General features: G+C 38.9%; 1 protein-coding gene across 2 annotated transcripts in view; it reads right to left on the minus strand.

Annotated features, from left to right (window-relative positions):
* KHDRBS3 (KH RNA binding domain containing, signal transduction associated 3) overlaps positions 1-15414 on the minus strand; it is a 193525-nt gene that overhangs the window by 78088 nt on the left and 100023 nt on the right. For both annotated transcript variants that reach the window (XM_073330059.2, XM_078851419.1), the window contains exon 5: positions 11600-11739. In XM_073330059.2, the coding sequence (XP_073186160.1) occupies positions 11600-11739 (140 nt within the window). The remainder of the gene's footprint in view (positions 1-11599; positions 11740-15414) is intronic.

A 15414-nucleotide genomic window follows, 5' to 3' on the forward strand; every position in this document is an offset into this window, starting at 1 on the left:
AGGACTTAAAAATATTTATCACTAGTAGATATTATTTAACATGCTCTTACTAATAGACCAGAAAAATATTTCATCATCCTCACGTAAGTACATCATCCTGCTTATTTCCAAAAAGATACCAGAAATATTTATTGACCATCTGTCTTTTCTGCAATATTCAAAAATTTACCACTCCCATCTAGTAATGGGCCTATGATATGCCTGGGATTTCTTTTGTCCTAATATACTTTTTTTAAAAACAAACAAACCAACCAACCATATTGCCCTTAGCCTGGCTAGTCATGGATTTTTCCCTTTTGTCTTTAGCTTCTCTGATCAGTTTTCTACATTTCATAACTTCCATTTTATACTGATTACTCTCTATTTCTCTTTTTGCCCCAAGTTTTATATTTGGGTTTTTTTATTTCTAGTAGCTGACTTTGTTTTACTACTGAACCATGATGGGCTTTTAGCTAACTTTGTCCTCTTTCTTGATGGCTTTTGGCCATCCAATTAACTCTTCTAAAAGAGCTCCCATTTTTCATTCACATTTTTCTCTGCGCTCTCCCTTCCAATCAATTTTGCTCATAGATTTTCTTAGCTTTGGTATCTCAGTGTCGTTAAGAATAAAGAAAGACTTGTGTCGGTCATTTAAGTTTCCTTCTCAATTTCTTCCACTGGAAGGAAAAGTTAAAAACATCAATAGTTTTAAAAATATATACTGGGTATTGTTTGGCAGGAAAGGAAGACTGAAGTGACTTTACATTTGGATTTTTAAAAGTGTTATGGTTTTGACCTTTGTGCTTAGACTGATTGTGTGAGAGGTGGAGACAGGAGAGGCATAGGTTCAGACTTTCCTAAAGGCCTTGTAGATAGGCTCCCTGGTCCAGTATTAGAAGTTAAAATTTTAGAGAGCTGTGGGGGACCTAAGGAAACCAGTGACAGGAACAGGAGCGTCCTTGGAAAAACACCAGATGGTGGTACAGCAAGAAGTGTTCTATGTGAAAGGTTTTACTTTTGGGGGATGGGGAGGTCTTGTCAGCAGTTTGTGGGGACGTTCTCTGTTTACTGGAAGGTGACGGATACCACACTTTACTAGACTCAGCAGCTGATTGCATGTTCAGCTGGAGGTCTCACCTCACATAATTCAGGCACAAAATCTTCCACAGTTGGAAGCAGGCAAATGCAGACATTAGAATAATAGAATATCAGGGTTGGAAGGGACCTCAGGAGGTCATCTAGTCCAACCCCCGCTCAAAGCAAGACCAATCCCCAATTAAATCATCCCAGCCAGGGCTTTCTCAAGCCTGACCTTAAAAATATCTAAGGAAGGAGATTCCACCACCTCCCTATGTAATGGATTCCAGTGTTTCACCACCCTCCTAGTGAAACAGTTTTTCCTAATATCCAACCTAAACATCCCCCACTGCAACTTGAGACCATTACTCCTTGTTCTGTCATCAGCTACCGCTGAGAACAGTCTAGATCCATCCTCTTTGGAACCACCTCTCAGGTAGTTGAAAGCAGCTATCAAATCCCCCCTCATTCTTCTCTTCCGCAGACTAAACAATCCCAGTTCCCTCAGCCTCTCCTCATAACTCATGTGTTCCAGTCCCCTAATCATTTTTGTTGCCCTCCGCTGGACTCTCTCCAATTTTTCCACATCCTTCTTGTAGTGTGGGGCCCAAAACTGGACGCAGTACTCCAGATGAGGCCTCACCAATGTCGAATAGAGGGGAATGATCATGTCCCTCGATCTGCTGGCAATGCCCCTACTTATACATCCCAAAATGCCATTGGCCTTCTTGGCAACAAGGGCACACTGTTGACTCATAGCCAGCTTCTCGTCCACTGTAACCCCTAGGTTCTTTTCTGCAGAACTGCTGCCGAGCCATTCAGTTCCTAGTCTGTAGCGGTGCATGGGGTTCTTCCATCCTAAGTGCAGGACTCTGCACTTGTCCTTGTTGAACCACATCAGATTTCTTTTGGCCCAGTCCTCTAATTTGTCTAGGTCCCTCTGCAGCCTATCCCTACCCTCCAGGGTATCTACCGCCCCTCCCAGTTTAGGGTCATCTGCAAACTTGCTGAGGTTGCAATCCACACCATCCTCCAGATCAGATCATTTATGAAGATATTGAACAAAACCGGCCCAAGGACCAACCCTTGGGGCACTCCACTTGATACCGGCTGCCAACTAGACATGGAGCCATTGATCACTACCCTTTGAGCCCAACAATCTAGCCAACGTTCTATCTACCTTATAGTCCATTCATCCAGCCCATACTTCTTTAACTTGTTGGCAAGAATACCGTGGGAGACCGTGTCAAAAGCTTTGCTAAAGTCAAGGAACAAATTAGCTGGCAAAGACCCTCTTAATTCAACATTTTACATTTTTTTCCTTCCATCTACCGAATTAAAAAGAAGGTTCTTTGGAGGAGGGCTATACAATAGCTCCTTTCTGATGTGGAATGGAAACTGGTTCTTCGATGGTTAGGAGCAGCAATCACTTGTGGAAAGAGACTTTTTTCTTCTTTGGCCATCTGCTTGTCAAATCATAGGTGGAAGCATCTCCCTTAGTAAAGATTTTACCGTGAATAAGTCACACAAATACCATGAACTGTACCACTTCCCCAATACCTACACAGCCCAATGGTATAATTACATGACAACAGTATTTTTCAAATACAGAACTCTTTTCCTGCAACCCTTATATACATGAATACAGCATTTTGTAATACTTTATCATTCTTGTATACTTACATAACATTTTTTTATAAGTGTGCAATAAGTCTTTAGTGATTTAGACTTACATGATAAATTCGTTTTTTTTTTTTAAATAGTATGGGCTATTGTTTTAGTGATTTCCTTTCTACAAAAACAATATTTTTCCCTTCTATGGGCACAGATACAAATCTTGTTTTAGTAGCAGGGCAGAAACTGATCCTCAGAGAAATGTAACTGTAGAGGTAGCATTTAGTAAATATATTCATATTTAATTCTCTTGTCAAATTTCTTTAGCAACGTTGATATCTTAGCACCTTGCTATTCACATGCCAAAAATAAACAGGTCATTAGCACCTCTGCCTTCTCATTTTGTTTGGTTTTATTTTAAATACATGTCATTGCTGGAATAAAACTATCAAAAAGGTGGCCTTCATTTTGAGCTGAACATAGCAGAGGATGAGAGACTGAGTATGAGCTTAACTGCAATAAAGCCATAGAGAACACACTGCCCCACACAGCTCCTGAATCTTCTCTCTCAAGCTTCAACAACCCTATGGAGTACATTGCCTCAGTGGATTGTGGACAAAAAGGCAGTCTTTATAAATTCAAATTAATTCAGAGTATTACAGATTAGGACTGGGAGTTTAAATTCGATCTGGAAATTAATAAGGAATTTGTGAGAGCATTATAGGAGTGACATGATCCTATGTCACTTATGACTGAGGCAGGCTGCAGCATTCTAAACTAGCTGTAGAATTTGTGTGACTGTTATATTTAGCCCCAGACAGAGTTGCAGTAATGAAGCCTTGAGGACCCCAGCCTGCACACAAAGGTAAATAACAGGGTTTTAACAAGATATATGAATAGCGCTTCTGATCTATATTAATTGGAAACTTGTGTCATTTTCCCAAATAAGCTATCCCAAAATATAAGGACAGTATAAGGAGGGCTAAGACAAGGCATTATATGGGGTAGCATAACAGTAATACTCTATGAAGGAGACTGGTGAGAAGATTTGATAATAGCTGCATTCTTAGACGCCACAATTCTAGGAATTTTCTGTGTAGGACCAACATAACTCTTGCATGCACGTAATTCCATCAAGGAATTTGAGCCACTGAATTTTAGGTGGATAATTTTGGAGATTTTCTACATGATATTAATACTCCAAAGGAGGAAAGAAGGTATAAAAATGGGAAGTCACAATGTTTCTTCATATAGCACAATTGCACAAAAGTTACTGTATGCTAGTCCACCTTGAAGCAAGTACTTGAAATGACCATTTATATTTTCCAGGAGAATATTAGTCAGAATAGCTTCTTGTGCTCTTGTATGAGATCCTCAAAACCCAATTAAATATTCTACTGTAACTCCTATCAGTTGCTTGCATAAATTCCTCAAGTATTAGAATTTTGACTGCAAATCTGATCAAAATAAGTAGAAAGAAACCAAATGGCTAAATGGATTAGCACTCGTGGGTACAAGCATTTAACATAGGAGAAATTATTCAACCCCACCAGAAAGCCAGGTGAGTCATAAAAGCAATTCCCTTAGCAACAATGTCAAGAGCTTTTTTAAAAAAAAATCAGGGCAACTGGGGTACATTCCTTCACTCAGGTAAATTGAGAAGTAGTGTCCAGTAAAGTCCCCCCCCCCAATATTTTTGGGTTAGGAAGTTTGTCAGGAATCTGATTAATTCTGAAGAGTCATATTTTAAGTTTAAAATAAGCTAATTATTTTTTCAAGTGTAAAGTAAATAAAAAATGTGGTTTTCAGGTTTGCAAGAGGCCCTTGGAGAGAGACACTAGCTAGAGTCCATAAGACTTAACATTCCTCACTACACACTTTAAAAATTGTATCTGCAATTCATATCATCATTGTCAATGCATGCATTTTTAAAGAAGAAGATACTGAAAATCATATTGATTCCAAGGGAGATGTTACAAGTAGAGCCTGTGTGGATACAAAATTTATATTCACATCTGATCCACAAAAATGATCCATAGATATCTGCAGATGTGCAGGGCTTTAAATAAAAAATTTGGATCCACATCCATCCACAATCTGCAAAAATGGTCCACTGATATCCGCATCCACGGATGTGGATATCTGCAGATAAAAAGCGGATATCCTAGGATTTGCAGGGCTTTAGTTACAGTTGCATGAATTAATACACCAGTAGGGAAGTGACACTGGCCCACTCACTCTTGAATAATTTTTCAAATTTTAGAGCTTGCTGGGCTCCAGGAGCTGGGTAGGTGTGGAGATAGAGGAAGGGAAGGAACAGCAGCTGGAAGATGGAAGAAGCAGAAGCAGCATCACAGTTGGAGAACGGCTGGTTCTGCATGCTAGCTAGTAGCAGGTCAGAGTTAAACAGCTAAGATTCTTCTTCCCCCCTCTTCCCCAAAGAAACGATAGCTGAGACACCCATGATGACCAAGTCCCTTTGTCCCTTCCTTTTTGATATATAGAATAGATATAGAATATTTAAAGGGTAAGAGATGTTTATCGATGTAAGCCCCACCATTTTGTAGTATTGCTTCCTTCCTCCTGTCATTATCAGGAGAGCAGAGAAACAAGCCGGGGGGACCCAAGAAAAAGGAAGTAGCACTAGATTCAAGATCAACGGAAGGAAGGAAAGTGAATACTTAAAAGCTCAAGTTGGGAAGGGAGGCAAACTCTTCTGTGACAATTAAGTCTTATTTTCTACTTCCTCTTTTTCTCCCTCAGGAGTAGGAGGCAAGCTTTCTGTACAAAGCCATGGGAGGGATGTGGAGATGATGATATGAGAGAGAGGGAGAGGGGCAAGATGACTGGGAGAGTCCTAGTTCTAAGCCAAAGAATGCTCTATGAAAAAAGTACTCTTGTCAAGAAAGTTAGTAGGAAGCTAACTGACATACATTTATGACAATCTAATGTTTGGCAATTTACAAGAGGTAACAAATGTACTGATCTCTATATTCTGAAACTTTTGAATAAAGCATATACTGGAATTTTATATATGTAAGAAAAGGCACTTTTGACAAGCTATATTGTCTGCCAGATTTAGAATATAGAGTCCATAGGGAAAGTATCAGATCTTTCCCTGTGCAGCACTCAAGCATACAGTTGGCAGCTAATAAAGAAAAATGTGACCAATTACCAGGTACTGTACAACAGGTATATATAAAGTACAGAAACTGAAAAAGAACAAGGTATTCTGTCATGTCCTTAAGATGAAACAGCGAATAAGGAGAGAATTCCACCGTGTGGTGAAAATATAACAGGTGAAAACCCAACACTTTAACCTGTAAATAGGAAAATAAACATAAGCAAAGGAATTGAGGAAAGATTCTGTGCAGAAAGATGTTTGTTATATCATATTACATAAATTGGTTGCTGAATGAAGTGAGAGGAAGGGTTTGAGATCTTATATTCAAAATGAATTTAAAAGTATTGGAATTGTAATCTTCCTGTCTTTTATGAGGTATACGACTGAAAAGTGTTTTTTTTTTTAAATCATTAACTTTTCTGCATCTATGTTTTCTTAGAAACATCAGGAATGTCTTTTTTGTCTTCTCTGATTTTGTTGCCAGACCTCAGGGATGTTTGTTTGTTTAAACATCATTATTTATGGGGCTGGATGTTAAAGCCTTTAACAAAGGCTTCCTTAAATCACAATGTTAGACATTTCAAGTTCTCATATTACCATTTCATCAATTCTCCAGCCATCACCGGAGACAAAACTTCAATTTTTAATGTAAAATAAAGAAACAACTTTTAAACAACTTAAACAACAACAAAAAAGGAACTCATTTCAGGGCTTCTTTATATCATCAAAAAAGGAACAGAAGACACAAACCCCATTTTTTTCCCTTGGCAGATCACCTTTAAGTTGAACTCAAACCCAGAGGTACCTAGCATACATTTAAATAGAATTGCATGGCAGTTATAAGAATTTAAAAAAAGACTGGAGGACACACAATTTTAAGTGATTGCAAATGGAAAGGGTAGAAGCTTACAGACAAATGGTAACTAAAGATCTCAAAAGAATCAATACAAGAACAGAAACAAGTTAGTCCAAGATAATGATCAAATTCTGTATCACAGAAAAAGGTGTTTCTAAGGTAAATGAAAAATTTCTCTCTAAATATTAGTAGAGTAGAAAAGCACGACAGAACCAAAAGTCTTTGTGATGAGAACTAAGTTCAGCATACACTTGTTAGAGGTGTCACTGAGAAAGCAAGAAATGTAAAGACAGACCCTGAGAAGTATAAACCTAAGTTATCTACAAATAACTAAAATGTGATGTTTGTAGGAATTAGTGCACAAAAACCTTTCAGATGCAAATATATGTGTACCTAAATCTGAACACTATGGAACTCCCATCAATAGATCATATGAAGAAAAATTAGAGAAGCACATTAGCTGGAGAAAAGAACAAAGATATAACCCAAACCAGGGGAAAATTCCTGACAACCAGAATAATATTGCAAGAAAGGTCTACAGGATAACCAAGATGTGGCTACAAATGTTTGCAACTGGTACCTTAATATTATAAAAACGATTCAAATATATTTTATAGAAATAAAAAGATCACTGTTAAAGCTTCAGCAAAAACATGAGTTATCTAAGCCTTTATCAAAGGATTTTCATGCCCACACTTTTTGGGCATGATTGATCTAAAATATACACTTAAAATACTGTAATGAAAATATTACACAAGCAGAATGGAGGGATCCAGAGGCTCCTTTCTTTTAAAACAAAAAGTGAATGGATTTAGCCTTATGGATTTCCTAAGCCTAGTGAATAACATGTACAATGCTAAGGAAGTGGGACATCATGACAGTTTTATCACTGTTTGAATAATCTTAAAATTGAAACAGCAAAGCAGACAACATGTATCTTGCAATAGGTAACTTGGCAAAGTGTACAAAAGCAAATAATTCCTCCAATACAAAAAGCCAGGACAGAGAACAAAACTATAACCTCGAAGGAATAAGGCTCTGATATAGAATACCACCATTCTAGATAACGTAAATGCTCAAAAATTAACAGACTCCATTTGCATTGTTAAATGAGATGAATAATTTGGTCATCTTTCCAGATTGTCTCAGTTCTCCAGGCATTTTTCCCCCAAAAAATATCTGTTTACATGAGTTAGGTTAGCCTCAGGACTGTATATTGAACTTCATTTTGAAATTAACCTGTGAGTTAGGATTTACCGTAAATAAAAATGACGGATCTGGTAGAAGGGAAATGGCTTAATTTACAGAGTAGCAACAGTTTTCTCTATAGAAACTAAGATCTGTGTTATAACGTAAATGCCCTGCACTACTTTTTTTACCCCCTCCACCACCCAACACACACTAGGGATTCAAAGGACTTGGAGGAAAAAAACCTGAGCTGTCCCTTCTGAATTTCAAATAAATGGGCATGAAGAGGGTTGATAACGAAGGCATAAGACTGTTCTTGTAGTAGAGGAAAGTACTATGGAAGAGGAAGCATATTTCTCCCCTTTTCTCCTTCTAACAAAAATGCGTGTTAAATACTCAAATTCAAATCTGAAGGATTTGGACGTGTGGCTTTTTTTAAATTGAGAGATGGGTCCAAAACCAAACTCGAGCTTCAAAACACTTATGTGAACTTATATTTTTAGCTTTTGATCGTGCTGAATTATCACGATAATGTTAAAATTAAAAAATTAGTACATCTTATAAACCAGTTATAGAGTTAAAACAAATTAGTCTGAAATTCAGGACTCAATAAAAGGAAGCCAGACCATTAATTGTTTATCTAAGAAATGTGTCCCAAAAAGCCAATCTATAGCAGCTAAAACAACCGAAACATCAGAAGTATCATTGTGGGAGTAAAGATGCAAGACCATTTGTATCAGTGACTGCAGTTACTTGAAAAAAATAACTGAACAACCTTAAGGAAGGAAGGAAGGAAGGAAGGAAGGATGACACACTGTGGTTGTGTGGCTAGTGAATGGGACTAGAATTCAGGCGGCCTGGATACTAATTCTAGATGTGCCAATGAGCTCCATTGTGACCTTTTGAAAGATTAACTTTTCTGTGCCTCAGAGTTTCTTGTTTGCACAATGGGGAAAATACATATCCTATTCTTACCTAATAACGTAATCAATTAAAGTACTGATTACAAAACCCTTAGCATTTTATAACCCTTCCTATCTGAATATCTATCTATTAAGCACATTGTAACTAGGGCTTCTGTTTTTCAGGGCTTATTAGTTTAGTTGGAGTGGAGGGGGTTATTTTAGTAAATGTTGAGTTCTATGTTGGTGCCCAAAAATTGTGGGTGGGGGAGGGAATCGGGGTGCTCTCTTTGTATATACTTTACAATGAGATTACTACTTATGGTATACACTTCTGTAATGAGTAATGTTCCCTAGTGCCCTATAATGTAGTACTGTTTCAAACAGCATTACTTTGAATTAGGCTCGGGAACCTTTCATGTGCACCAGCAGGGCCTGCTCAGTTCAATTAATGTGCAACACATTAGTGTGGTTCAGAAATCAAACCCCCACACTCTGCAGTACCACTCAGTGTACACAAGTAATAAGTAACCATTTCCAGTTTTATACTGGTCTTCATTGGCTAAACCCCTCTTTATTTCGGACAAGCAGCGTTTCATCAGTTAAAATGAAAAATCAGAAGTCCTACTTATAATTAAAACAAAACTTGATTGGTCCCTTATGTAACTGAACATCCAGTGTTACACTCAATACTGCAGAGTTATCTTTTCTCAACACAGGCATCATGTCACCCTTGCTAAGAGTTCGCAAGACATAGGCTTGCTAATTCAAACCACAATGTGTGTATATCAACATGTGTAAACAGGAAGGCCAAAGCACAATTGGAGTTGCAGCTAGCAAGAGATGTGAATGGTAACAAGAAGGGTTTCTACAGGTATGTTAGTAACAAGAAGGTCAGGGAAAGTGTGGGACCCCTACTGAATGGGGGAGGCAACCCAGTGACAGACAACGTGGAAAAAGCTGAAGTATTCATTGCCTTTTTTGCCTCAGCCTTCACAGACAAGGTCAGCTCCCAGACTTCTGTGCTGGGCAGCACAGTATGGGGAGGAGGTGAGCAGCCTTCAGCGGTGAAAGAACAGGTTAAGGACTATTTAGAAAAGCTGGGCATGCACAAGTTCATGGATCTGGATCTAATGCATCCAAGGGTGCTGAGGGAGTCGGCTTATGGGATTGCAGAGCCATTGGCCATTATCTTTGAAAACTCGTGGTGATCTGGGGAGGTCCCAGACAATTGGAAAAAGGAAATTATAGTGCCCATCTTTAAAAAAGGGAAGAAGGAGAATCCGAGGAACTACAGACCAGTCAGCCTCACCTCTGTCCCTGGAAAAATCATGGAGCAGGTCCACAAGGAATCCATTTTGAAGCACTTGGAGAAGAGGAAGGTGATTTGGGACAGTCAACATGGATTCACCAAGGGCAAGTCATACCTGACCAACCTGATTGCCTTCTATGATGAAAGAATTAGTTCTGTGGATATGGGGAAAGCAGTGGACATGACGTATCTTGACTTTAGCAAGCCCTTTGATATGGTCTCCCACAGTATTCTTGCCAGCAAGTTAAAAAAGTATGGATTGGATGAATGGACTTTAAGGTGGACAGAAAGCTGGCTAGTTCGTCAGGCTCAATGGGTAGTGATCAACGGCTCAATGTCTAGTTGGCAGCCGGTATCAAGTGGAGTGCCCAGGGGTTGGTCTTGGAGCTGGTTTTGTTCAACATCTTCATTAATGATCTAGATGATGGGATGGATTGCACCCTCAGCAAGTTCACAGATGACACTAAGCTAGGGGAAGAGGTAGATATGCTGGAAGGTAGGGATAGGGTCCAGAGTGACCTAGGAAAATTGGAGGACTGGGCCAAAAGAAATCGAATAAGGTTCAACAAGAATAAATGCAGAGTCCTGCACTTAGGACTGAAGAATCCCATGCACTGCTCCAGGCTGGGGACCGACTAGCAAAGTGGCAGTTCTGCAAAAAAGGACTGGGGGATTACAATGGACGAAAAGCAGGATATGAGTCAACAGTGTGCCCTTGTTGCCAAGATGGCTAACGGCATATTGGGCTGTATTAGTAGGAGCATTGCTGGCAGATCGAGGGAAGTGATTATTCCCCCTCTATTGAGCACTAGTGAGGCCACATTTGGAGTACTGCGTCCAGTTTTGGGCCCCCCACTACAGAAAGGATGTGGAAAAATTGGAGACAGCCCAGCAGAGGGCAATGAAAATAATTGGGGGCTGGGGCACGTGACTTATGAGGAGAGATTGAGGGAATTGGGCTTATTTAGTCTGCAGAAGAGAAGAGTGAGGGGGGGATTTTATAGCAGCCTTCAACTACCTGAAGGGAGGTTCTAAAGAGGATGGATCTAGACTGTTCTCAGTGGTGGCAGATGAAAAAATAAGAAGCAGTGGTCTCAAGTGGCAGAGGGAAAGGTCTAAGTTGGATATTAGGAAAAACTTTCACTAGGAGGATGGTGAAGCACTGGAATGGGTTACCTAGGGAGGTGGTGGAATCTCCATCCTTAGAGGTTTTTAAGGCCTGGCTTGACAAAGCGCTGGCTGGGATGATTTAGTTGGGGTTGGTCCTGCTTTGAGCAGGGGGTTGGACTAGATGACCTCCTAATGTCTCTTCCAACCCTAATCTTCTATGATTCTGTGAACCAATGTGAATCTTTCTCCAGAACCAGGATATTTCCTCACATTTTGGTATCCGTGTAAATAGAAATCAAATGATACAGAGTTACTTTGCCATTCTTGTTTTTCTTACATAATACCTTGCCATATGCTCTGGAGAGTCAGACTTGATTCAAGACTGAGAGCAAACGTACATGTACAATTAAAATGGTGTGGCATTTTGAGGTACCTACCTGGCCAAAGCAGGGACTGGTACTCCTCGTGCTCGTATTGGTGGTTTTCCGCGAACAACTGGAACTTCTGCATTTTCTGAACCACCATTCAAATATGTTAATTCTTGGAGCTGTGCCTGTCTAATTTCATCATTGTAGTCCTAGACAGAAGAAAGGAACGGAAAGCTATTCAACCAACACAGAAAAATACTTATCTCAAGGACTGCTTCTAAAAAAGTATTTTTCATAATATTCTAGATGAATTTTTTGTTGAAAACCCTTTAGAAACAACAATACAGAAAAATGCGGCAATGGGAACACCAATTTAATCTAAAATATGATTAGAACCTTCAAATAAAACATGTTTTTTAATTATATTTTTGCTTGCATCGTGTTTTCCTCTCTGAGGCTGCCCATTAATTCCAGCATATTTTCTATTAAACAAAAACAAACAAAACCAAACCACACCAGTAAAAAAGAGGCGGGGTCTTTACTGACTAGCGAAAACAATTACCATTACTTAAAACACTATATATGCCTCTTAACAATTTAGAATGAGTATCAGGCAAGAGCTGATGGTGGAATCACATTCCACTGCAAAGTGGTGAAAATCCCATCACTTCATTTCAGCTTGTCAGGTCTGATGAATTTTCAGCCGAAGGCATTTTGACTGCAGGCCAGTGTACCACAGGGAGAAATCCTGTGATGGTGGAAGGTAGATTAAATGACCTGCCCCAGTAGCTGAATTCCATCTTTAAGTTCTGATTCTATGAATTTCTCTCACATATAGGAGTAATTTTATCCAAATAAACATACTGAGTGCTGAAAATATTTTCAATTGAAAAATCTAAAATAGACTTGTATAAGTAAACTGAGGACACACTAGATTTATTTGCTTTCCTCGATAGAGCTACTCATAAGTAAACTGAAGAATTCATAAAGAGTTATTTATACAGAGTTAGTAGAATACTTCTCAAACACATGCAGACCTTGAAATACCATAAGGTATCCTTCAAATCCGGTGCGCTATATAGGAATGAAACAGATGTTGTGAGCTAATGCGAAGTCAGAGCTGAATTTCTTTATCATCAAATTCCATTCAGTATAAATGAGCCAAGGATTGCAGTTTTAGTGTAAAGCAAGAAAAAAAGATTGTATTCAAAACAAACAGGCTCCTCCATGTACCAGTAATAAGCGCTGGTTCTCACATCATTTCACTCTTGTTAGTTCAACAACTACATTGTCTCTACTCCTTTTCACCAAAGTGGAAGACTTTTATTCAAACACTGCCAATAGTTACAATTCTAATGAAGGAAGAAAGGAAAATCTATCAATGTGAATGCGACCAAAGAAATATCAAATGTTGCCTTATGTACTTTACTATGAAGCACAGAAACTGAACAAACAAAAGGGTTAATGCCACTCTAAGAACACTGGCACCCATCTGTCAGATGTTGTGCCTCCTCTCAATTGTAAGGTGTTTTTCTTTTAACAAAAAAACAAAAGCAGCCTTGGGTTTTCCCTCATACTTCGTTCCAAGTCTTTTGGTTGAAACACAGATTCTAAACAGCGATGTTACCAGTTAAGCATCTTTGTACACCTTTGGGATGTTAATTCAGAGAGGATAGGTTGCAGTTCACTCTCCATTCAGGCAGAAAGGCTGCAGCAACCAATCAGTAAGTAAGGCTAGGTCTACACTAGAGAGCTTACAGCGACACAGCTGTACTGATGCAATAACATCTCTCGCGTAGCAGCTCTATGTTGACAGGAGAGAGCTCTCCTTTTTGTGCCCTTCTATAGATGCCTTCTGTGACAGTTTTATTTCCAGGACCTTGTTCTTTCTAAAGCAACTGCTTCAGTAAACTGTTAATACTTTAAACTTGTGTAAGCAGCAAAGATTTTACTGCAATAAGATCTTAGATTAATACCCACATGTCAGTTATTTCCATGGGGGGAGGGATATTTCATTCTGATTGACATACAGTACAGAAAGGCAATTCGAACATAACATGTCTATTTCTGCACCTGATGTATGACAAGTCATGATGGATGGGAATTGTATATAGGAATCCCTTAGCTACAAAATACCAAATTATAAACAAGGTGTACAATGAAGAACATTCAAGAAGCACTAGATGAGCACAATAAGTAGGATGCATTGGCCAAAGCCCCCCCACTAAGGAAAGCAGAGGTGACTAGTCTGCAGAGTTTTGATAAGGCATATATGGATGCCCTATATAACTCCTATCCATATGCATGTCTGCACCAGAAATTGTCAAAGCTCCAGACAAAACAGCTTTGACTCCTAAGGGATGGAGTGGATTAGATTTTTGGTAAGTTTCTTTCCTATATCTTTATTTACTAGGCTGGAGCAGACCTGATCCAGTAGACCCTGATCTGGATTCTTCAATTAAAACTAACAGACATTCTGATTTATGAATTGCAGCCATTAAAATTTTGGCGAATAGCATGCTTTTCCAGTGACATTTGGGAGATGGTTAGAAGGTACACATGAATATCTTCCGTTTAGCCTGGAAAGAAGAAGGGAGTGGGGGGCATTTCAGATTGCTTTCATCTCTAAGATGACACTGACTGTCAGCCAGATACTTTTGAGAAAAGTTTTAAGTTGGTGAACTTCCCCGCCTGGGAGACTGGCATCCCTTATGAATGTTGCCCATTCTAGTTATCTTATCTCCATTCTTCTAAGCAGTTTGACATATTATAACCATGGAGGAAAGTACTGGACAACATCCTAAGGAGGCTGACCTTCTTGGGGTCTCTCTTCACAGAAAAGCAAGACAACTGAATTGTAGCCTGGCCCAGGAGACTTGAGTATGCTGGCATCTCTCTCTCTCTCTCTCTCTCAGGTATTAATCTGACATTTTTAGGGACTTGGGGAACCAAAAGGACCACAAGCATATTAGAAATGTTGAGATTTTGGAGCAAAAACGTAAGTATTTCTATCTTTTATGGGCAAATACCGTATTATCTTGGAGATCAATAGACGTTAGATTCTATCAATAACCCAGGATTACCTAGTTTACAATTATTAATAAAATATTTTATTAAGCACGATCCACCTGGAAAAATGTTCATGGTGTTGAACAATCATAAAAACAATTGGTCATTCATTAATAAAAACACCCTGACCTCAAAGTTACAAACAAGGTGGATAAATAAAACACACTGATATTTTACTATTTAAAAAAAACTACAGTTTTCATTTGCAAATTAGATCCATAAATCCAGTATGAATTGTATCCCTCCTCACATCTTCCAGACAATACAATTATAATTGTCTGTCTGTCTCTGTCTGATTTAGACACTAATTGCTGATCCTATCCCTTGTACATAAGATATTGTATTTTGGACTATGAGATTAGGTATGCCAGATTTCTGGATAGAGGGGAAGACCTGTACAAAGCATGCCGTAACTCATGTGAAATATTGATATCACCATCTGTCCACTTTTATTTATACCTAGCATTTCCAATACTATGACAGACCTCCTCCAACAGGGATGGGCTGGTGAATTTGGTGTCAGCCAATCAGAAGAATTCATAGGGATTTATTTCAGAGGCCACAGTGGGAGAAGAACAGAATTTCATAATAGATTCTTCCTCTAAACACTTGAAAAAGGGAAATGAATATACAAAAGCTTTGACTCAGAGGACATGTCCTTTCTGCCACTGTTACAGGTGGAAACCTTGTTTTCAGACCTCCAAGTTATCAGATCCTTTCACAGCATCTAAATACACAGATGGTTGTATTCAAAATACATTCAACGGAGAGAGTGCATAGCTTTGTGTTGATGTAAATGTTTTGGATGATGGTGA

This window comes from Lepidochelys kempii, chromosome 2 (genome assembly GCF_965140285.1).
Source record: "Lepidochelys kempii isolate rLepKem1 chromosome 2, rLepKem1.hap1, whole genome shotgun sequence".
NCBI lineage: Eukaryota > Metazoa > Chordata > Testudines > Cheloniidae > Lepidochelys > Lepidochelys kempii.